We start from the raw sequence: 24,309 nt of genomic DNA, 5'->3' as shown, positions 1-24,309 counted from the left end.
GCTAGAGGGGAAGAAGAGGACTGCTGAGGAATGTCTCATCTCCAAGAAGCCCACTGGATGTTGCAAGGCTAAATGCACCCATCCATGCATGTCCCTTTCCCAGTGCCCTCATTGGTGGCCTTCACAAAGGCAGCAGGTCACAGTGGTATTGGGCAGGTAAGTGAGGGTCTTGGAGGGGGGGAGGAAGGGTACTTAGGGCTGGCTCAGGTCCTTCTGATGTTACTGCCACAGTCTAATGTAGGCCACAAGATGTGGTTGTGGTTGTTCAAATTCAGCACAGGACTACATCACAGAATAAAAAGAGGGGATAAAGATAAAAGATAAAAATCTTATCTGCTCAGAATCAAAGATTACAAATTCATTTTGTATACACCACCAAACATCCATTAACCAAAATGGGTTTTGGTTAAAAGGATGGGCTGTGTTTGAATCCACAATAGGGAGATGAAAAGCTGCACAGTCCTTTCATATTTTATTTTTGTTTTAGCAGGCTTCTTCCCAACATTACAGTCTTAAGGAGAGAAAATGAGGATACATCCCAGACCCACTTCAGAAAAGAGATAAAATAATCAGCTTACGTCTTTCATTTCTCCTGGGTTTGCAGGAACTTGTAAGAGGCAGATTACCTCCCATGAACAGGTTCAGAGGTACTTTTTTATTCACCTACCAGTAGTTACCGTACAGGATTATTTAGGATAATCTGCAAAAGAGCGACTAAGAAGTCAAACTTAAATAAACCATTTTATGAAACACCTTCTGCTTTCATGGCTAGTAGCTGTCTTTTTCAGTTTTATTTATAAGATTACAGTAACTTTCTGCTTCCATAAAATCATGATAGGTATGAATATGTTGTAACTAGTACAGTTCTCTGATTTATTCTGGTAGTATAGTGGGCAATGATTGCGCTGAAACCTCAGACATTCACCAAACATTCACACTCTCTGCAGACCTGTCCTGGATTGCAGGCCTTCTATAAACAGGATGGCTTTAAACCATACTTTAATATAGAAGTGCATTTCTTACGCATTTGTAACATTAGCCCTAAGCTGCATTTGTTGCACTGCATGCGGAGAGATCGTTTGATCCTTAACCTTGCCCCCCCAGCTGCAGTTTCTGCCATCCCCATTGAAATAAAACGTGAGACACTTTAACCCTGCTACAGCTTTTCTCTCCCATTTTAAACATGCCTGTAGGGCACTGCCTGGAGAAATCAAGCTGCTTCATCATGGTCGTCAGTGCTGACACTGAAGCAGCACCCAGCTGGTAAGAATGACATTGAAATCCCACCTTGCATAGCACAGGGGCATCTTGGCACTCAGGACTAGAAAGATGTGACCGATCAGTCAATTAAATTTGCAGTTGTTCATATGCTTCAGTGGAATAAGAGAGGTTATCCCAGGTAAGAATGAGTCAAAATATTTAATCCAACTTGGTAAAATAAAGTTTTCAACCAAGATAGAAAAACAAGTAAGCCTAAAGCTTGGCTTTTATCTTAATAAAAAGAGACAGTTTAGAGCAAGTTTATTTCTGCATTCCCCAACGCAGTACTGGTGACTGCAGTGTAGTTTCTTTTCACATCCACCTCTAAAAGCATCTGAATTTCATCACCCAGCCTTTCTGAATTTTGACTCCTTCTCACCGACTCTTGAATCTGCTGACTCACTTGCTTTCTTTTAAACGTTTTTGGTTATTTGGTGGCCAGGGATTGGATGTCTGCTGCGATTACTGTTGTTTTGACTGCATCCACCGAGAAAAGCAGTGAGGCCCATGGGAAGCCCCTGCGTGATAGAGGGCAGGTCAGGAAACTGCCAGAAACTTCTTATGCTGCCCAAACCAGGCAGATTGTGACAAGTGACAGTTCCTAGGGTTGCTGGAGTGCCTCCTCTGGTGGCTCATAACTCGTCAGGCTGGCAGCAAGCATGCAGCTTTTCTGTCCTTCATCCTTCAGTGTAAACTGACATGTATGTACTGGTAATGAAATGTTTGGGTGTACGGCAGTTTCAATTTGGGGATCCTCAAGCTATCTTTTTACACTTACTAGCAAATGTAGGTTGTTTTTCTTCCTGGGGGTTAGTTTTATCAACCTGTTTTAATAATTGAGACCCACGGAACAACCAAGCTCCACTATCACAGTTGAAAACTTCTGAGACGTTTTTCTTAGAGTATGAGCTCAAATTTTGTCTGTGAACAAACGCTGATGCTAAATCAGTGCGGAAAGCTGAAAATTAAAGTGATTGCTGCCTCATGATGCTTACTAAAATAATTCTGGACCTCATAAGCCCCAAATGGGTCAAACGTCTTAGTATATAGGTGTGTTAGCGCTTGGTTTGAGCTGCTGTAGAAGGACAGAGACTAACTGTGCTCTTAATTTGTTATTTCAAAGTGCTTGTGGGTGCACTCCACATTGTTCAATTTTTTTTTTTTCAAAAGGAAATAAAATACTGCTTTTCTTTTTCTAAAACAGATCTATTAAAAAAGTGGGAACGCCAGCCTTGGGAGTTCTGGCCTTTCGAAAGCTGACAGAATTTCCTGTAAGAGCTGCTTTTATAAAGGCTGTTTCCTCTCAGGTTTTTATGTTGCTTTTCCTTTTATGCATTTCTTCTCTTTGTTCTTACTCTCTCCCCACTTGTTCTCATTCATTTAACCTGATCTGTGTACTTTGAAAAAGCATTAAAGTAATAACGTGCCAATTTTTACAGTTAACTTTATATATTTAAGTTCTTCCCTGACAACCTCTTTATTAAATAGAATGCAGATTTCCTTGAGACTCGACATCATTGTGATTAGCGCAATTTGGGGGTTCAAGACTTGCACCTGCTTTTGAAGCAGCAGCCATGTCATTTTTTCAGTGTTGTTTCATCACGACCATGCTGTCTAAGCCCAGCAGAGTTATCAACCTTATCCACAATTCTTATTCTTATTTTACAGATGGTTTATCAAAGGTTTTGTTGTTGTGCCCATCCTATCTATCAAACAGTCCTTTCTTCCTTTCAGGCCACTCCTGCTGTGCAGGATGACTCACTCCACTTTGTGGGAGTTCCCAGTCACAAGAATTTATTGACCAAAGTATTTTTACTATTATTCACCCCATAAGCATTGCAAAGTTAGATAACTTATCTGGGTTCTGTGCTTTTAAGACATGGTTGTTTTACATGAAGATGCTTTTATCTGTGTTCGAAAGGAAATGGGTTTATGGGGAATATACTGCAATGCTTTGACAGAGTATTTCAGCAGGTAAGAAATTAAAGGGAAAGCACAGGTCATGTATTTGTAGGGATATGAGGTTTAATTCTGGTTTTAGTTAGATGAGTGGAGGTTTACCAAGTGAAATATGACTACATCCCTCAATCTGTCCTACTACTTTAAATATGTATGTCAAATATGAAATTGCAGTTATGAGTATGAAGTGGATTTTGATGACAAATATCAGCAGATATCTCTTAGGATTTCTTTATTAGAATCAGTAACCTGGAAATGACAGAAAGGCTTCACATAAGCTGTTGAGGATGCTCCTACATAAAAACTTTAAAATGTGGAAAATAATTTGTTAAAAAGCTCAAGAAAATTATTGCTTTTAGGTACTAAACTGAGTATCTTTAAACCCAAGAATTTTGCATTGAGCTGAATTTTTTCCATCATCCATGACACCCTCCCACATGTGGACAGATGATCCTGTTGATCCACTGAGTGGGATTTGTGGCAATACGCTCTGATCCTGCTCAGAGTCCTTGCCCGCTTCTCACCTCTATCCTAATCCTTCCCTCCCTCCCATGGATCTGCTCCATGTGGCTCCCGCTCTCTTGTTCCTTGTCGCCTGCCCTGCCACCTCCACTCTCAACCGCAAGCATCAGCCAGGCTGTTACTGAACCTGAGAAGCTCCATCAGTGTGCCGTTTCCAGAGCTTCTGCCTTGCCAGCCTTGAGCATCAGCAGCTTTCGCAGCAGCTGGCTTGTTTTCAGAAACTGAGGAAAAGGGGGGAGGAAGCAGCGGAAATCAAACTTTCCACTGGAGATGTGTAATTCCAGCCTGAACAACAGGGATGCAGCGATGACTTTGTAACACACCCGCGTCCCTTCTGCTGGTGTGGGGGTTTGCGAGGGACTCTCAGCACAGAGGCTACCTCATCACGGCCAGGTTAATACTCTGTTGGGGGAGGCAAAAAGAGGAATCACTGCACCGATGTGTAGCACCAAATGTAGTAACATCATCTGCCAGCAGCAAGGTAATTTCCAGGCTTGCTTACATGTGGTGTGTGGACCTTGTGAATAGTCTCACACAAACTCTTAATGTATGAAGTGAAGGACTGACTTCTCTATAATACATGTGTTTTCTTCAAAACAAGAAAGTACATATTTTTCACAGAACAAACTGTATTTTTTCTGCTCTTTTGGCCATGGGCTGCATTCAGGCTTTCTCTGAATACAGCCAGCACTGAGTGTACAAAGCCTTTCCTTGACTCTTGCATCAGTTTCTATCTCACCAAGTAGTTTCCTGTTTCCTGAGCAGGCTTCTGGAGACACTTTCTCCTATAAAAGCAGTTTTGGCTGGACACGATTCCTGGATTTTACACAATTAAACTTTACACAATTCCTCAACCTGAAAAGGCACAGGGTGATCTTACAGCAGTAGCTAAAAATCACAACCCCGTCTTTGGCCATCTCTGAACGAGTCATGCCTCTAAGCAGCACAGAGATCTGGATTTAGATATGAAAACAGCTAGAAGTTCATTAAAATTTAAAGAAGCTGAGGTGGCAACACAGGTCTCCTCAGACCCACGGTCTTTCTCAGGCCCCTGCCTTTGGGCAGCATGAGACCGACTGGGTTTGGAACAGCCCAGCTGGCAAAGCGCAAACTTTCTCACATTTCTTGAGAAACTGGGGTTTGTTTTTTTGCCTTTTTTTTTTTTCCCTTATGAAAAGCCTTTAAAATAAAGAAACGGGTGGCTTCTGTTGGGTTCTGACAGGGCAGAGGCGGCGCCGGGCCCAGCGCCATGGCGGGGGTGTGTGTGCGTGTGTGTCAATCCCGCGCGCGACAGGCGATGCCAGCGCCGCCGTGAGGGAGGGAGGGAGACAGACACCCCACCCCACACCCCCGCCACGAGGGACCGCCCCTCCCGTGGGACCCCGGCAGCCGAGGCGCCCGAGGCGGTGCGAGAGGCGGCAGCGCACGGCGGGAAACGGGGGATTCCTCCTCGAGGAGGTGCCTGCCGGCGCCATCGCCCCTTTAAGCCGGCGCGTTCCGGGGGGAGGGGGAGGCTCCCCAAGCCCGCTCCGCCGGCGGGACTCCGCTCCCGGCCTGCCCCGCGCCGGCAGCCCCGCCCCGCCTCGCCTCGCCCGGGCCGGGCCCTTCCCATCCCAGCCCCGCGGCCAGGCGCGGAGTGCGGCAGCCAGCGAGCGCGCCCCTCCGCCGGCTCCGCGCCGCTCGGCCAGCCCCTCCGCCGCTCGCCCGAGCGCCATGGCGGGCGGCGGCGAGCGCCGGGCGCTGTGGCTGGCGGTACTGTGGCTTTGGTTGCCCGGTCGGTGCGGCGGCGCCATGGACGAATGCACGGAGGAACGGAGCGGTCGGCCCCAGCGTTGCATGCCCGAATTCGTCAACGCCGCTTTCAACGCCACGGTGCTCGCCACCCACACGTGCGGGACGCCGGCCGAGGAGTACTGCGTACAGACCGGCGTCACCGGCGTCACTCAGTCCTGCCACCTCTGCGACGCCGCCCAGCCCCACCTGAGCCACGGCGCCGCCTTCCTCACCGACTACAACAGCCCGGCCGATGCCACCTGGTGGCAGAGCCGCACCATGCTGGCCGGCGTGCAGCACCCCGCCGCCGTCAACCTCACCCTCCACCTGGGTAAGGGCTCCCTCCCCTCCCTCACCGCCCTGAGGGAAAAGGGCGCCAAAGCCGGCGGGGGGGAGGGGGGGGTACAGGCTGAGGGACCGCCCCGCGCCCGCCTTCCTTGCGTCCTTTTGGGCTCAAATTAATTAAAGGCGGCTGTAATTAGGCCCCTGGGGTAGTAAGTGGTCGAAGCGGGTTTCTTTTGGTGGGAAGTTTCGGGTTTACGCCGGCTGCGGATTCCCCGTTGTGACCGGGGTCTTCCCTGGTCCCGCAGGACGCGGCCCCATCACCCCTCGGCTGCCGGCCTTTTCTCTAAGGGCGCACAACAGCGTTTTACGAACCTGAATTCCAGCCTTCTCCATAGAGGCAAAGCGAGAATATACATTGCGTGGGGTTGCGTCGTGTCAGTCCGCGTTGGTTGTGCTCTCGGTCTGTGGGACGAGCAAGCGGAGTTTGCGGTGGCGTGGGGCGCGGGGAGCCTGGCTCTCCCCGTGCACCGGGAAGGTGGGATCCGGGAGACTTCCAGGCCAACAGGACTGGGATTCAGGCAGGAGCGGTTGGTTTGAAAAGTGCCAAGCACTGCAGGAAAACGTGTGCCTGCAAGGGCACGTCTGCTCAGTGCCCCCTTACATTGGGGCAGCGTTGTCCTTTAAACGCTGGGTAAGTCAGGCTTGCCAGAGAGCAGTCCGTGTTACTGCAGAACCCCTAACGTCGAGTCAAAAAAAGGAGAACGTGAATTTTCTGATTATTTGGCATTCCCGGAGGTTCCTTTGGAATAAAGTATTTCAGCTCTCGCTTTGGTTTGTGGACAAGCTGTTCTTTTCTTCTGTTCATTTGATTATTTAAGCTGCCTTGACTTAAAGGAAGATTAATTGGTTTGGAAGACAAGACAGCCAAAAGAAAGTTAAAACCACAGTTTATATCCTCACATCATTAAATAAAGTAAAAACTAAAAAAACTTCAGCATAACCATTCATTTTTTCTATCCAAGAGCTGCTGTTGAACCTTAAGTTTTAGCATCAATAACATCTCAGTTGCAGTGTGATTTGCGGGGAAAAGAAGTTGCATTAGGGGTCAGGGAGCTGGATCTTGGGTTTCACAACCAGAGGACAGGTTGTGTGAAAGCTCCCACCTGTGTCTGTGAGATGGAGTTGATAGTGTTGCATCCTGTACCGGGGTCACCTGCTGACTGCATCCATCTGCCCCAGCAGCTGGGAGCATCTCACTGCCCTAAAATGTTTCCCTGTGTTAGGAGCTTTAAAATAAATATACTATGTAGGCATACGTAATCACTTGGTTATGGGGAGGGAGGTAGTTAGTAAGGCCTCTATCTTTTTTTTTTTTGTACATCGGGAATTCTTTGTTCAGACCACCTGGAAAATACAGTAAGCTAAGATTTTTATCTCAGCTTCTTTTTTTTAGTAGAAATCATCATAATTCTGCATTATTAAGGTAAAACTTAGTTTATAGGCATGTCTGTATTACTGCTGTGCTTGAGTCTGTGCACCTTTGTGTATACAGATGGTCTTTGAAAAATAGTATGTTTTTCTGGCATACTGGAGCAAACAGTGTGCTGTGTCCTGGGCTTTGAAGAAATGTGCAGGTTTCTCTGACAAAAACAACTCCAATTTTAAAATACTGTAGTGTTGCAACGTGATTGTTGTCAATCTCTTGGGCTTCAGGTTTGCTCACAGGCTCTTGTAGCTTTGTGAATTTTCTCTGGAATATTTTTAGGCGAGGGTACAACGTTTAAAAAGAAGCTGCCTGGCTGACTTTCATATGTTTGAGTGTGTTTTTTTGCTTATTTTTTTCCAGTTAGGTTTTTGGGTGGGGTATTTGTAGTGTAAAACCTTTGAGAAGAATTTGAAGCTCATTACAGGCGTGGTGGTGTCATTGGGAGTTAGTTTTAAGAAGACTAAGAGCAAGGTGTTAAGCTATCTGTGTACGTGCTACGCAGGCAGTAAATATTCCTGTATGACTTTGTATGCAGCGCTCAGTTCATTGCAAGTTGAAGAATTGTAGAGTACCAAAAAATGCATTTTAGTCTCAAATGCCCCAAACCTCTCTGCAGTGCTGCTCTGCTTTACTCTTGTGAAGTCTTCAAATCATCTTTGTGCAAGCTGTTGAGCGCCGCGTTTGGGTTCTGTGTGCCCCTGGGCTGTTCCCCGTGGCAGACCATGGTCTGTGGAACACTTAATTATTGATGTCAGTAAGGGAGAAGAGGTAAAGGGCTTGACAAGTATTTGCGTACTTGGTAGGACGTAAAGGCATTCTGGGACACAAAGCCCTTTTATGCAGTTAGTTCTGCATGATCCTTGAGGATTAGGCTGTGTGCTCAAACCCGTATCCTTGTTTGATGCTGTAAGTTGCCTTTATTTCTGAAAACACTGCTATCCTGAATGGTTAGTGCCACTTTGCACAAGTTCAAGACTGGCAGTGTTGGCTCTGAGCTTTCAGCGTGCAAATGCTGCCCTGCCCTTTTGGCAGTTTGGGATGCCTTGATTAATCTCCAGCAATGTTTGGTCTGTGTAGATCAGTGTAACATTTTGGAGGAGCTTTCAAAAAGGTCAATAAGAACAGCGAGTCCATTGCCAACATGTGAACGCAGGTTTCTTTGAATTTTCTTACACTTTACAGTTCAAAACAAGTTTAAAAAACATTTAGTTTTGGGACTAGGTGCTAGCAAAGAGCCTGATACAGAAAAATACAGTGCAGATCACTATTACCAAGTTAAAGGCTTGGACTCCGAGAGCGTTTGGAAAGGAGATCTGTGCCCAGAAGTTAAGGTGCTTCCTGGGGAGAGGAGAATTGGGGTAATTACCAGTCTCTGCACAAGGAGCATCTGGAGTTACAAAAGCTGTTTCTCTTTGTATGAGAGGGTATTAAGACTTCTGCAGTAAGAGTCCTCCCCCAGGAGGCTTGGAGACATGAATTTGCAGCTGTAAATCAGGAGAAGGGGGGAGCTGAAGCTGTTCGCAGGGTGGTGTCCTAGTAATTAGGTTAGTGAGCAAGAGGAGGGGGGAGCACCACTGTGTCCTTTCTTTCACTTTTGAAAGTATCCCTTCACTTCCCCCATCTTCCAGTTCCTCTGGTTGAATTGTTTCTAATTTAGACTTGACCCAACCAGTCGTCTTTTTCCCAATGCTGCCCTCCCCCCATGTTCCCATATACTCCAGCAATAAGGGACTTGGGGGCAGCGGTGCCAGCTTTTAAATAGAAGATGGAAGCCGAGGCATTACGGTATGTAGTTAGTTGTCTGCTTTTTTTTGAAGCCAGAGCGTCATGTTATTTTTACAGTCTGTGCAGTTTGCTTCTGCTGGAAGCATTGGGATAGTTCTGGCATCTCCCCAGCACTTTGTGTGCATACATTTTAGCACAACTTTGCTATTTAGACCTCTAACACACTAAAACAAAGCTGTGTGTTAAAAGTGTTCCTTTGAACACTGGAAGAAGGGGAAAAGAGCTAGCATGGAGGTGCGTGGAGTATTTTTGGTGCTGGGTGGTTTTGCTGGGCAAAGGCTGTATTATTTCAGATGTTATATCTTTTTTTCAGAGCAGATTCTCACTTCTTCCTTCTGCAGCTCTAATCTCTGTGTGCCTTCTGTTGTTTCTACTGTTTCTACACCTTTTTTTAAATTCAGCTTTATGTGTGCCTCCCTGTTCCCTTCCCAGCCAGCCCTGCTAGAGCCACCTCTCATTTTTCCCCACCACTTTTACCCTCTGCCCGGATCTGCTTGATTTCAGCTATCCTGATCCTGGTGTTTTGTTCCTCGGACAAAGAGGCAGCATCCTCAGCACACTGGTGGTTGTTTTGTGGTGGTGGGGTGGCCCCGTCTCAGCTGAGAGCAGCTGTGCTTTTATCAACAAGCCTGCGAGCCAGGAGTGGTCCGGTCTGGCTTTCCCAGTGCAGGTGACTGCCCGCTGCATCTCAGCAGGGACAGTGCCCAGGAGATGTGCTTGACCGATGATGCTAGTGGCCTCCACTCTGCATTCAGGGCAGTCTGGTGGGCAGGAACGACCAATTTGCACCTCTTCTCTCATTGCTTGGGAAGAGAAGCTTGCGTTTGGTGCTGGAAGGCAGCCTTCTGCTAGCCTGCCTTCCAAGAAGAAAAATGAAATTGCTGGATGCCCTCATTAGAAACATGTTGCCTCTGTGGGCATGGAGGAGGGTGATTAGAGCTGAGTGTACCTATCTTTGAATTCTTTTGAAATCCCTGCTATAGACCGGCCTAGAAACCTGTGTCACCAAGCAAGACAGTATCTTGTGTTTGTAAGATAAAGAAGAACTTGTAAAAGCTGCTGGCAGCTAGGGGAAATGGATTGCCCATCTCCTTCACCTCCCCCTTTTCTAACCACTCAGTCCTTTATTTGGCTTTGAGGAGGGCGATGATGCTTGGTTATATATACTTTGTTCATAGTTTGGGGTATGACTGCCATTTGAAGGCATTTACAAGGAAACCCAGGCAAGAGGCCAGTTCTTATGTTCAGCCTTGGCTTGATTTGCCAGTTGTTTGTAGCGGACAGACTTTTTTTTTTTCAGTACAGAGAAGCAGCTTTTTTTTTAAGGGAGGGCTATAAAATGTGCCTTAAATTAAGTACGTAGTTTATGCATTTGGGATGCAATCAGTTGCTTTGTTTTATTTAACACAGCAGAGTGATGCCCTTAGTTTGCCAGTTATCCTATTAAACTTTACGAGGCTGTGGTTCATTGCCTTCCTAGGGAACCACCGCGAAACCAACTGTGAGCAAGCTGGATGTACGCACATGAAATTTTGCATAGTGTAGCTGCAATTTAAAAACTGTGAGAAATGGTAATTAACACATTGGGAGAGTGTTTCCGGCACTTAGGCTGGTGTTACGGGGTGTGTCGGGAAGCCCTTGCAGACATGTTGAGCCTGGACTGGGAAGGGCCAGCCCCACGCCGCAGTGGCTTCGCCGTGGTATTTGCAGAACCCTGGGGGAGACTCTATTTTAGTTGGTCTCCAAACGGCTTGATTTACATTTTGCAGGTTTCAACACGAGGAGTTAAGAGATCAGGGCTTTTAATGGCTAGCAGTTGTTCAGTACAGTTATATAAAGTAGCTTTAAAGCTCTTTATTACTTCCCGCATACCCTTTAAATTCCCAGGTTTTCTTCAACTCCTCTGTCCTGCGTCTTTCTTGGGATGCTGTTGCCCCTGCCTGACGCCTTTGGGAATAATATACATGGCAGAGCACTTACTTTGGGGGATGGGGAGAGCTGGGATTGCATGGTATTTTGCTGCAAAAACAGCTGCTATTTGTGGTGCTTGCCCTGAGTTGCTAGAAGAATTAATCACTGGTTTTGCCACAGTCAAATAGTTGCTTTTGTAGGTTTAAACCTTGGAAACTGTCATTTGCTGCATAGAATTGTTAGCTTGCTGAAAAATTTCTGGCTTATTCAGTAGCATTAAGTAGCATTTCTCTTACAGCCTGAGGCTTCGGGAGGCTCTTGTGGCCTCTCTGAGTCTGCGAGTGAAAATCCCAGGCTGCCGCTTCCCACGGAAATGAAAAATGGGATTGCTCTGCAAACAACATGTAGAGAAAATAATTTCCAGCACAGATGGATGGGATGGGAAGCTTGGATCTCTAGTTCACCATAATTCTTAAAAACAGGACTGTGAGTGATGTTGTCCTTAATCATACAACCTTTGTCAGACTGAGACCTCCTGCTTGTGTCCTTGGGGCCCTAATTCATTATTTACCACCACTGGTGATGCCGTGCTGAGTGATTTCGTGCAGGCTCGCTGTCTGGCTCTGTTTCCTACCTGTGGGTTTGCTGGGATATGAGGTCTGTGTTAAACTGAGCTAGTGGCATCTGACATCACCATCTCTGGTTCGTAATAACCTCAGCCTGGTAATAAGCTGGTTTGTAATAAGCTCAGCCGGGGGCTGCGGCTGCTGCTGTAAGCTCCTGCCCGAGAAGAACCATTTCAGCCTGCTTTGATGCATCTCTTAACCATGAACTCCTGGTTACTGGTGGCTACTGCAGTGTGTTTTGATCAGAAAATAAAATGAGTTTCATAGTTTCCCGATAAACTGCAGAAATGTTCCCGTGTCTGTTGTCCTGCTGCACAAACAGGAGTATATTGGGTTTCCCACTCTGCCCAGGTACAGAGTAGCCGTGTGTGTCTCAAATAAAGCTTTACAGGCTTTAAGTGAGGGATGTATGTGGATGCTTTTGTTGAGGACCTGTGGCGTCACTAGCTGTGTTTAAAACCCTTTGTAACGTTAGGACAATCTCTTAACACTAAGACATCTGCAAAGGAGGTGCTTGGGATTGTGCTTCTGGCCTGTAGCGTTGGGTCTTTAGCAGCATGCTGGTGTGATGGTGATGTTGGCTGTTGCATCAGCACTGATGAGAGGTTCAGGACAGCTGCTAACAAAGCAACTGCCCTTTGAAATTAGAGAGCTGCTACTGGTAGACGTGTACAGTTGTCAAATGGGACTGGGAACATTGAGATGAGAGACTGCCTTTTGTAGCCTCCCAGACTATAGGTGCAAACTGCTGTTAGCCTTTGTGGGGTGTGTTAGGTACTTTTGAGGTAAAACATAATGATTTTTGAGATGTAGAAGCTTGGAAAATGCTGAAAACTCATCAGCTGCAAAAAGGATCTGAAATGGCAAGGTAATTTTATTTAAATACAAAAAAAAAAAAAGAGCCTTAGTCTTTACTCTTTTTTCTACCAGTCCAGCCCTATTTGAGAGATACTTTACCAAGAAGAAAAAATCCAAACCCCAACCAACCCCCTTATATATTATTCAGTGATCTTCAGCATTTTATTTTGAAACTGGGTGGCAAAGCACTTCTCGTTTCCATGCTTTTACTTGTTTTAGATATTCCAGTGTGATAGTCATCAAAGAGCTGTTTCCAGTGGTAATCATGCCTGCAGTTCTGACACAACACAGCTGTGTTCAGTAATGGAGAATTTAAAAATTTCTGCTTTTAGAAATAGTATCCAAAAACTATTACTGGATTTTTTTTTTTCCTTTGGTAGGTAAGCGGGTACCATCTTGTACATGGGAGGTAGACTTCCAAACAGCTTGAGGGCTTATTTGTGTGGTTGGTTTGGGGGTTTGTTGTTTTTGTGGGGGAAGGGGAAGATTTTTAAGGCGTTTTTAGAGGCAGTATATTGAGATCTAGCAAAGATCCAGTGTTTGTGGGTTCTTGGGTCAGCCTTCTGTAATGTTCTCATCTCTGTTGTGGACTTGGTGTGCTTGGAGAACTGCTTATCTGACTTGGCTTTGTTAGTGTGTCCTGTGTTTTACAGGAGGACAAGGTAATTCTCTATTTCATCCTCAGGGGCTTGAGATGCTCCTGGGGGAAGATCAGGGTGCAGAATTGTTAAGTAGCTTTGGGAGTGGCAGCTGGCCCCTACCAATGGCCTGAAGTGGAAAAGAGGAGACTTGGCCTTTGCGTTGCTCTTAACCCTTTGTAACCGAAAGATCAGCTAAGTCCAAGGAGACTCTCAAAAAAAACCAACCCCAAAACCAAACCAAAAAACCCCCCACAACCAAAACCCCATAAAACCCACCAAACATCAAAAGGTGCTTGATACCAGGGGTTGTTCTTCCCCAGCACGTGTGTGTTCAAGCGGGCAGGGGCTGAGTGCGTGTGGTAGCCCTTGGCTTGCCAGTGGGTTGCCTGAAATGCTCATTCCCTTGGGTGCTCCAGGACTGAGGGAGTGCTGTGGCATTTCAGGTTGGCACCAGCCCAGTTCTAAGCACACTGCTTTCATCTTGCAAGTTACTTTTCAAGGTCTGCTTTATAGCTCAACCTGCGTGGCGTCAGAAAAGACCTCATTCCCACCTCAGTGAGCTGGTGCTTGTACGGCACATCGTGATTGGGCTGGTGTGTGGTTTGTGGTTTTTTTTTTGTTAGGGGGAGAAATATTAAGGATCCTGAACATATTTTAAAAAAAAATCTCTCCCCTCTCTGCATATTTTATTTCAGGAAAACTAATCTTTCTAACCTTCTTTGAATTCAAAGATAATACGTCTCATTGACTTTTCAAACAAATGGTTGCACTGAACCTCTTTAGGAGGGATAAACCAGCAGTTTTTGTGGTACGTACTTATTCTGTGGTTACAAGGCTGTGGAGTATAAACTGCATGCTCTGAAAGGCGCAGTTTGTGTTGGGAGTATCTCTTACTGAGATTAATGGAATGAAAAATCAGTCCATTCTGGAAAAACTGCTATCAGATGCTTCTTGGTATCAGTGTTAAGTGGGACTGCTTGACCGAGTAAAAAGAAAACATTCTTGTCCTAGGACTTCTGTGGTCCACTTCTGATTATGATGATTATTTATAGTCCTTTCATCTGTAGTTCTTTACATGCTCCTATCCGGTGGGATTTTGCAGTGGGATTTTCTTCCCAGCAGCTTGTGGGGCTGGTCCCTGGGGAGCAGCCATGGACAGGCTGCCCTGCCTGCTGCCTTTGCCTCCCAGCTTCTGAAAAAATGTGGTTTATTTGTGGGGATCTGGCATGTCTCCCTCTGCCCTGCCTCCTGGCTACGGCAGTTGGGGTGCTGAGGTTGGCCCAGCAACCTACTTTTATTTTTTTACAGCAGCTGGTGCCTTCTTTCCAGCTGCTGCTTTCACGGGTCTCGTGGGTCCCGCTGTCCTGGCCGGAGTAATGTAGGATGAGCAGTTTCTCAACACCCAATCAGCTGCTCGATTAACTAGTTAAGAAGCTGATGCTTAAGGCCGTGGTTGCTCTAAGCTTGCAGACCTCTTGCTTGCTTTAGTGTGTCTTCTGGCCCTTCTCCCTTTCTTCTCCTTTACGAAGCTTCTTGCAGCCTGCCTGGGCTTTGCCTCCCTCCTTCTCCTATCTCCCTGGTGCTGAGACGTTCCGGGACTGTGCAATTTGGGAAGGTTCCCCCCTCCCTGGGATGGGGTTGTTCAGCTGAGATCTCCCTGCGCTTCTAGTCCCAGCAGTAGCTCCTCAGCCCGTGTGGGTGGCATTGTTGTTGCCCTCCTGTGTGGCTGCTTTGTACGTGTCTTCAGATAAGAGGATGGCAATTTTCATTTTCATCAGATTCTGGCAATGCTCAGATGAGAGGTAAAATGCAAATTCAAAATTGTTAAATGCTTAGTATTGTTCTGTAGTTTCCCCTCTTGCACACATTAGGAGTTAGGTTGGGAGGAAGCCCCTCATTGAAGGACAGTTACAAGTTTTCCTGAGTTGAAGCCATTCTTCTGTCATTAAAAACTTAATGTTTTTCGCTGCTGATTCCCAGCAGGGTGATGAGGAAAATATACAAAGCACAGAGTAAAGAGATTATGAGCTGTGGGGATGGGGCAGCTGCTGCAGGGGCCGGTGCTGCTGCCAGGGTGAAATGTGAACTCTAAATAAAGTGACGTCCCGCCATCATTGTGTGGTGCCTATGTAACAAAATCTAGTTTTCTCCCTACTTTGCCTCCCAGCCTGCTCCCTCCCATTTCATCCCTGTCTGTCCTCCCCACTGGGATTGTCGGTGGAGCTGGGAGGGGTGCTTGGGACTGGGGTGGCTCTTTGGTCCCTCCACTCATGCTCCGCAGGCATGAGTTAACCAGTTAAATTACCAGCATTACACGAGTCACCGCTCTTCTGCTTTCTAAGCAGAGTGATTCTGCATACGTCTGTCTGGGCGCGCCACCCCTTTCTCGCGCCCTCCCTCCTGCTGGCAGTCTCAGTTGCAGGGGGCTGAGCAGGACCATCCCTGGTGCCTCCACCCTTGGGGCAGCTAAACCTGAGTTACTTATGGAACAAAGTATGGTTTATGTTTTTTTTTTTTTTTAACTAATAGTATAGAGACAAGCTTTTAAAAGAGCTTCATAGCACTTTTAGGAAATAAGGGCCTTTTTTACATTTATTATAACTGTTACGAGAAAGTGTATTTAGTGCCATCTGTTTCTTTTTGGCAATTTGTCTGAAAGCATTGCAAGTAGGTTGTTGTGCCAGAGTCCCTGACTTCTGGTTAGGAAGGGAAGCTTGTGGTTTTTGTGAATGATTTGTATTTCAAATCATGGTAAATACTTCTAGGAAACAATTAATTGACTGACAGAGCTGTGGCTCCGAAACCATGGTTCTCTTGCAAGTGACCTTAGTTATTCTTGTCTGTCAGTTTCCTGGAAAGGCAGGAATAAACAACTCCTTTTTCCTTTTCCAGAATTAATTTCAAAAATTAAATTTCTTTAAATGGGAGAGTTGAGGCTACTGGGTGAAAAAAGGTTGCTAGAAGTCACCAGCATAGATGAGTGAGCATTTGGCTGAAATCTGTGGGGTGAGACTGTATTGCTCATCTATCCCTGGCGAGCAGGCAGGAATAGCAGTTATGGGTTTTGGTCAACTTAAGGTGTATTTTCTCTGCCACAGATTTCCTTGTAGCCTTATTTATCTGTACTTCCTTTCCTTGTAAGATGTAGAAGCTGCATCAGAAGCTCATAACTCTTTGGAAGATGCTGTAAAGACTGTAAATCCTGAATTTGGGGCACCCCTTCTGCCCCAGCCTGGTGTTCTCTGTTCCCTGGAAGACTGCCTCCGGCCTTTGAGTATGGAGCGTACAATTTAATGAAAAGTTATCCAAGAGGCACTCTTAAAAGACCTTTAATTTGGTATCCACTGACATATTTAGAAATCTCTAGGAAAATGCATTTGTCTGCAGCTCTGAAAGTACATGGGTAACACTGGGGAAGGACATCAGAAGATTCCTGAAGTCATGTTTGTTGCCTTTCTGTGTTTTGCCTGGAAGTTCAAGCAAAAACATGGCAGTAATAATCCTTTTTGGTTTTGTGTTTTTTTGTTGTTTTTTTTTTTTGATGGCAAGTCATGTTTTACTCCTAATTCATAGCACCTACCTTAGGTGTCTCAAAGTCACTTGCAGCTGCGGCACTGGCTGCTCCTTAGTACTGCAGTCATCAGTAGAGGTTGAGAGCTTTGATTACAGCCCTTGCAAAGCTCTTGTGTCAGGGAATGAACTGGACTGGTTTCCTTGTGCACTTGAAGTAGTTGGCTCTGGTCTCTGTACTTTCTTATTCACCAAATTAATGGTTATTAACCAAGGATTTGGATACGAGGTTACAACAGTGCTATCGTCTGGGCTGCTGACATTGATCTTTGCCTGGATGGTGTCACTGGCTATTCCATCGAAGAGGCTACAGATGTTTATAGGAAGCTCAATTTTTCCTACTGCAAAACTTCCTACAAAATAAGTCTCCTTGTTAATCTGTGTGCAAACTAATCACCTTTTTCATGTCATCCATACAGTCTGTTTTGCAACTCCAGGGCTGTGGTATGTGCTTTTGTGAAATGCATAGTGGAAGATTAACATGCTGCTCTGGCAGATGGGTGGGACCCTGTCTCCCAGCCTTTGTCCCCCAATCGCACTTTTTTTTTTTAATTGCTCCCACCTCTAGAAAGTCGACATTAACTTGAAAGCAGTGGGAGAGCATGAAACATGCTTTGAAAGGGGGATCCCATCGGTGGGAGTGGTGTTGAGTGGCTATACAGGGTCTAGAGAGGGGTTGTGGGAAGAGAGGTGGTTCAGCAAAACGGATAGAGTTTGGAGTCGTTAATCTGCATCATTAGCACTGTGTACCAGAAAGTTTAAGCTGTGCCTGGCTAAATCGCATGAGTCTCTGAAATTCACAGCAGTGCTGGCAACCCTGCTGGCTTTTGTCCTTCCTGCAAACACACAGCTGCTTGCTCCGGGCATTCCCACGTGCTCAGCATCCCTGCTGCTTCCTTCAGTCACGCCGCAGCAAGCCACTCATGGCTTTGGGGAAACCACAAGAGACCAGCTGGAAGAAACCTCAAGAAAATGAGTTGGTGTTGCCATTGGACCCATGAAAGATGTGAAGGTGTGGAGTCTTCGGTTCATGTGTCTGCTCCCCGTGTGTAATTAGCGTAACATGGGAAAACTTTATTTATCACCCCCCTCTGAGGAGTGACGCGTGTCCAGACTTGCTTAAGAAATTTGCTGGTAATAGTCCAAAATGCAGATGGATTGTGTGCTCCTGTAGCAGTGTGGTCTGCAGAAACACTTGCTTTTGTTCGGGTAGCTGTGCTGGCCACTCAAGGGAAGCTTATCTTAAAATGTATGACTGAAATATATCAGCTTCAGCTTCTGCTTTTTTCCTGCTGATGTTGTAAAGCCAGCTTTCAGCATAGGTAACTCAGCAGAAAATGTAATGTATTGCAAAAGACTGGTTGGAAAGTAGGCATGGAAGCTGTGAAAGTTGTTTTATATGTAGCAGTTACTCATCAAGGTACAATCATGCTTAGTTACTCTTGGGAAAGAAATGGCAGTTGCTTCAGGTGGTACAGAAGGCTGTCTTGACAGGTCTAAAATGAGGACAGCCACGCTGTGTTTAAAGGAAAAAAAAAAGCCATGGTGGTTTTCTGACTGTCCTGCTTCTTGAGGTAGATGCTAAGACCACTTCTTTATTCTTGCATCTGGTTTCTGAGATGTGAGGCGTGATGAGAAGGACAAGAGCATCCAGGACAAGTGATGATGGATTTGTGTATTGTGGAGTGGAACATCATATTCTTTCTGTCATAGAGTTAATGATTAATTAATTGAGATCTAGTAGCAGAGACTTGCTTTAAAGTGTAAGCAAGTGTTTGTAGCTAAAATATGTAAGTCCTAGTTCAGTGTACTCTTTTGCATCCTTGAGAAAGTCGTGTTTAAAGATTTTGAAGGGGAGGATTCTCATCCTGTTGGAAAAGATTACTGGTTATTCTGAACCAACAATTAGAAAGGGATTAATAAGTAATTGGTAGGGCATTCCCTGGAGCATCTGTCAGCTACTGTGCCTAAAGAACACGTACTCCTTTATTTCTTTGAAGAATGTTACCAAGGTAAAGCAACCAAATCATCATTAAACTTCTTCCTTTCAGTAGTTAAAGGGAATTTATAAGGATGGGGACAGACCTTTTTAGTAGGGCCTGTTGTAATGGATGAGGGGTAATGGTTTTAAACTAAAGGAGGGTAGATTTAGAACAGATATAAGGAAGAAATTTTTTACAATAAGGGTGGTGAAACAGTGGCCCAGGTTGCCCAGAGAGGTGGTAGATCCTCCATCCCTGGAAGCATTCAAGGTCAGGCTGGACGGGGCTCTGAGCAGCGTAATCTAGTTGAAGATGTCCCTGCTCACTGCAGGGGGGGTTGGGCTGGATGGCCTCTGAAGGTCTCTTCCAACCCAAACCATTCTGTGATTCTCCAGAATGCAGTATAAGACATAGGGATGAGCTGCAGGAAGCTTGGGCTTTCTGTTCTGGGCCTGACTAACAGACAGTAGTAAGGAGGTTCTCAAATACTTGCTGTGTACCTCTGTGCTGTTTTTATCTTGTGCATCTGCTGCTTCCCTGTTTTCCTCTTCCACCAGCCCCCAAGGCTTTCACGCTGACAGTGGTGTGTTTTGTGTTCAGTTGCTGTGACAACAGATTACAAGGCAGAAATGTTTTGTGTGCATAAATCGCACAGTGCGCTTGCAGAATAGCTGCCCTGCAGCTCAGTGGGGTGCTTCAAATTTGGGAGGCAAGGAATGAAGGTGTGGCTTCACTGTCTCTCAAGGTACACTGGCTGCTGTTAGCCCTGCCCACTTCCCCGCAGCTGGGGGCAAGGAATCATGCAGCCCTCAGCTGGCTGTATCAGCTTGCTTGATTCAGTCCCAGTGGCTAACTTGATGGAAAGATAACCTTTTGGTGGCCTTGGTGATACTAGGATGTGCCTGGGACCACCTAAGTGCTGGTTGGTGGGAAGGAGGCACCAGGGATGCGCAGCCCAGGGACAGGGGACAGACTTACACCAGTTGCAGCAAATTTTGAAAACACCTTAAAACTTTTTTTAGAAGGACCCTTGTGATAAGATGAACTCGGAGTGAGGACTTCAGATTATGGGAAGCTACTGTGAGTTTTGAAAGCTCAGACTTTTGTGAAAGGAAAGGAAATGAGCAATCTGAAATTTCAAGTTTGTGCCTTGCACATGGATGCAGCTCATTAGTTGAAGTAAGAAACCTGAGAAAAAGATTGAGAGATTAGAGAGTGTTTCTGGGGAGGGTTTTCATAAAGGAAACATTCATGTATGTGTTTATGTTAAAGCACTGAATTCTTGTGGAGTTTTACTTTATGCAAAATGTCTTTATTTGGAGATTCATCTGTCTTAGCTTGTTTTAGCTGACTTTCCGTAAGCAGTAATAATGATATTTGGTTTTTTACATTAATAACCCATTAAAATAAGTGGGCAAACTACTGTTTGACTATCCTGGAAACAGATTCAAGGGCAACAGATTGATCTATAGTAAAAATCACTTGATAAACAGTCCGCTTTATAATTTTTTTTAAACAATTCTTTGTAGTGAAAAGCTTTAAAAAAAAGACAATGTGAAACTAAATCTAATTTTCATAACTGATGCTGAAGATTGATATGGTGCGTTCCAATGCAATTTAAATTTATAGGCTTACTCATTTTAGAATTAATAACACCATGACTTGCTTTTTTCTTTATGGACTTGGGAGTTCCTGTAGTGATGGATGAGATAGAGCCCATAAAGGACTCTTTTACTGCTGATATTCGTTGCGTATCTAAGAGTTAAACATACAGCCCAAGCAGAGAAGGAGGCTGAAGAGTCTCAGTGCTTTGGGTTAATTTCTAGAGCAGCTCCTGCAGAATTACTGGTCTTTATGTGTCAGGTTGGCCGGGGCGATGTTGTGTCAGCATTTCTTTTGTTAAAATGCTTTGCAAGAGATGAAAAGTTGGCATATGTGTCTCCTAGGAGGAAGTTTTCCCGCAAGTCATCTGCCACCTGTACAGAGCTGTAGAGCTGCTCTTCCAGCAAACAGAGTCAACCAATGAGTGGTGATAAATCTGTGTAGACTATAGATACAAAAATGGCTATGCTTTCTGTTTCTGGGGACAAATAAAGTGTTCTTTGGTCCTGCAAATGAACTATATTCAGTAGTCCCAAGGAGAGGAGTGGTGTTTTTTAATGCAACTTTCACCTACTTGCTTCATCTGTGGGTGCCTAGAGGAATGGAAAATGAGTTTAGCATACCTGAGGGCTTTTCTTACAGAGGTCTCTTTAGTATGTGTCCTGCCCACACAGAGATAAAGGTGAGCAAGAAAACCCCTAGAGCGATGCATTTTTGCATGGGTATGCAGCATTTCCTGCCCAGGCGACTCTTCCTGGATGGATCCAGCCCATCTACCGGCCTGGAGCTGCCTCTGATATGCTGGGAAGAAGTACAGTGATCACTGGTGGGGTGTTCAGGTTGTGGGGGTGCTTGTGCAGCGCATGCACTGAGGTAACTTCTATTTATCCGTGCAAGGGATTTATAGGTAGCGATGCCTGAAAGCAGCGCATGGGGACAGATGTTCTTTAATCAGACAACTGAAAGCTCCTTTGCAAGTGCAGGCAGTTTTATAGTGCAGCTTCATCCTTCCTCCCCTATTTGGGGAAAAGGTGGGGAATAGTCAACTCCTTCCTCCCCAGATAATGCTTGAAAGGTGTCCAAAATGGGCTTGGTTCCAAAAGTAGTGTGAAGTCACTGCGGTACATAAGCCACAAAGTCCTGCTGGGGTTTTTGGAGTGCTCAGCCCCTTCCTTCCTGCTGGGATAGAGACTCAGAAACCTCTGGGTCATTTTATTTTTGATGCTAAACGCATAGTTTCCTTTCAGTGCAGCAAGTTTGTTACTGTTTTGGAGCAGGGTGCCTTCAGCCTGAACACAAGCCGAATCTTGCCAGCAAGGCAAGCAAAGGCTTGTTTGCTAAAGATAGCATGCACACGTAGTCCAGGGAGTTTTTAAGGTGCTCTGTGAGTGCTCAGATTTACAGTATGATCCTAGGCATCCTAAAGAAAATTAAAGGGATCAGATAAATCTAATGATAACGAGCTACTTAAGATCAACTTTATGCTTTGTAGCACCTATTCTCCATGGCAGCCATACCATATGACACTCTGTCACATAAACGTATAGTGCATCGACCTTTGCATCAGATTTGACTCCATCATGTGCTGTTTGGCTCCCAGGTGATCTGGCATCAGTTTTCGGCATCTCCTCTGTCTCTGAGGCTGGTATATATTGGTAATTCAGTATTCCCTGCAATGGATTTGGGCTGCCTAAGGTTATAGCTTGTGCCTTTGTTAATCAGCTGGCCTTGAAAAAAGTTTTGTTCAACTCTCGCTTTTAGTTACACTTCCTTTAGATTTATTAAATGGTTGTCCTTTGCATGGATGGAAAATGTTAAAAATAGAAGTGCCCAAGGCAGGGCTATTGTGTTGGTGTTGACAGGTTCACTGGAAGCTGAAGCATGCCTTGTATTTTAAGAAGCACCAGGTTTTGGAAGGCGTTGCTCACTTATGTCCTCTTGACCCTGCATTGAGAAGCTACTTTTCTGCACTAAGAGGAGACCATCTTTGGGATAAATTAGGTTTTTAGTGTGCTACTGTTCACTAGGTAGTGTGATTATTGCAAATAATAGACTGAGCTTGGGATTTCTGAAGTATTGTTGCCTTTTGTAACTAAGAGGCACCAACTGCAAACCTAGTCGGTGAAAGAACCTGAAATAATTTCTGACAGACCATTTGCTTTTTGGTACAACTCTTTCCTAAAAATCATTTTTTCCCTGTCCCATTGCTGTGCAGGCAAGCCCATATATATACAGGGAAAAAAGCACAAGTGACGAGGCAGTAGAAATAATGACACTGTACCATTCTGTACCATGCAGCAAATAAGTAAGTCTCTGCAATTTCCCTCTTCCCAGTAGCAGTAACAACTGTAAAAATGGAATTTTTTTTTTTTCAGGACCCCTAACTTTGCCAAACTTGCCCCAAACCAAAGGCGGGCTTTCCAGAAGAGAAGGCAAGGGCACCAGGACTGTTATTTGGTGGAATTCTGTAACTAATAGAGCTGTGTCCCCAAATATAAACCTACACTGCGAGCATCTCTGGCTATTGTGGTTGCAGAGATGAGCTTCTAAATGTAAAGAGTGCATGAAATGATGGAGAAGAATTTCCTGAGCCTCCTGTCTCAAGTTGGCTTCTTTTATTGTAGCAGTCAGCTATGGGTATCTGCATTTTGTCATCATGGAAATCTAATGGTGACCACACAGATTTTATTTTGCTGTTGCTGATTGTGTTAGCAGATACACAGGCTTATCTCAAGCCCGCACAATGCTTGCCAGGTATTATTCTGTATCCAGCTGTCTCTTGTGCAGCTATGAAAGTAATCTACAACTTGTGTGGAACTGCAGTACTGTGGGAAACTGGGACATAGGACAAACGTCAGGGTAAGGCAAAAAGCCGCTGGGTTTTTTTTGGTGTGTTGTTGTTTTTTTGGGTGTTTTTTGTTTCTTGTTTTTTTTTTTTTTCTTAAGTGTTCCTAAAATGGTAGGATTAAGGCAGGGTTTTGCTGAAGTTCAGGTTTTCACAATATAGCAATTACTCCCTTCTTTCTTCCTGTGCGCTGCACAATTTTTTTTTCCTCCTCACATGATTAGGGTTCCCCCTGATTTAGTAGGATCATCTAGTCTTCAAGACCCAGCCCAATAGGGGAATGTGTGTTTTGATAAGGAGCAATTAACGGTGCTTCTTCATGCAGACTTGGAACAATCCCAAAATCAGACCATATGTCATTAGGAGGTTGCTCGTCTCCATGCAGCTTTGCAGCTTGTGCAACAGATGGTCATGGTAATATAAAGAGATCCTTAAAAGTCTATATTTAAAAAACTCTATAAGAAGAATTAGGTTACTCCATGTTACTGGCTGTGCCTCAATTCTGAATGTGCAAAAGTTTATTGTTTTCTTAGACGTGGTGGGGAGTACCGTCTGGACTTCACGTGGTGCATGGCTAAAAGATGTTCAGAGTGAGTGCATACATTTACTTTCCATCTTCAGAAATTAATTGTAAATATTGGCAAATTATTCCAATATTTCTGGAGGTTTTTAGTTGAAGAACAGTGGTAGTTTTCAACTTCCTTTAAAAAAATAATGGAGGCTATAGATTTTTGTCTGTGTGTGAGAAAATGCTGTTATGCTCTGAGGCTTTTTTGGAGTTCAACTGAGTAGCGTGCTTCTATAAGGTCCCCCCCTTTTTTTTAAAAAAAAGTTTCTGTTTATCCTTGTGGTTGTAAGTTATGAAATATTCACTGTCATAGGTCATGATAGTTCTGTGCTAAATTTGGGAAAATAGCTGGCAGCTTGCTTTTTCCCTGGGAACTTTTGTGTCAGCTTGGTACAGAAAGCTTTAGCTACTTAGCTGCTGGGGGCAAGAGGTTTTTAGTTTCTCTTTTTTTTAATTTATTGGTTATTTTTGTCTTTTTATCTTCACTGCTTTTGTGTTCTTCACTGCCTTTTTCACTGTCATGGAAGAAATCGAGACTTGAAGTCGTTAAGGTGTTGCAGCTACTTGGTTGTCAGTGTTATGCTTGTCTTGCCTCTCCTGTGCAAGGGTCCCTTTTCTCTTTGTGGTTTCTCATTG

At 45.0% G+C, this 24,309-nt stretch overlaps 1 protein-coding gene across 1 annotated transcript in view; it reads left to right on the top strand.

Annotated features, from left to right (window-relative positions):
* Positions 1 to 5,337: 5,337 nt before the first annotated feature.
* The window catches only part of LAMC1 (laminin subunit gamma 1), a 70,416-nt gene continuing 51,444 nt past the window's right edge, over positions 5,338 to 24,309 (top strand). Inside the window, exon 1 of the mRNA XM_075096798.1 lies at positions 5,338 to 5,845. Within this exon, the coding sequence (XP_074952899.1) occupies positions 5,455 to 5,845 (391 nt within the window). The 5' untranslated portion in view covers positions 5,338 to 5,454. The remainder of the gene's footprint in view (positions 5,846 to 24,309) is intronic.

This window comes from Phalacrocorax aristotelis, chromosome 6 (assembly GCF_949628215.1).
Source record: "Phalacrocorax aristotelis chromosome 6, bGulAri2.1, whole genome shotgun sequence".
NCBI classification, from domain to species: Eukaryota; Metazoa; Chordata; class Aves; order Suliformes; family Phalacrocoracidae; genus Phalacrocorax; species Phalacrocorax aristotelis.
Note: the sequence above shows the minus strand (reverse complement) of the source record. Positions and strands in the feature narration are given on the sequence as shown.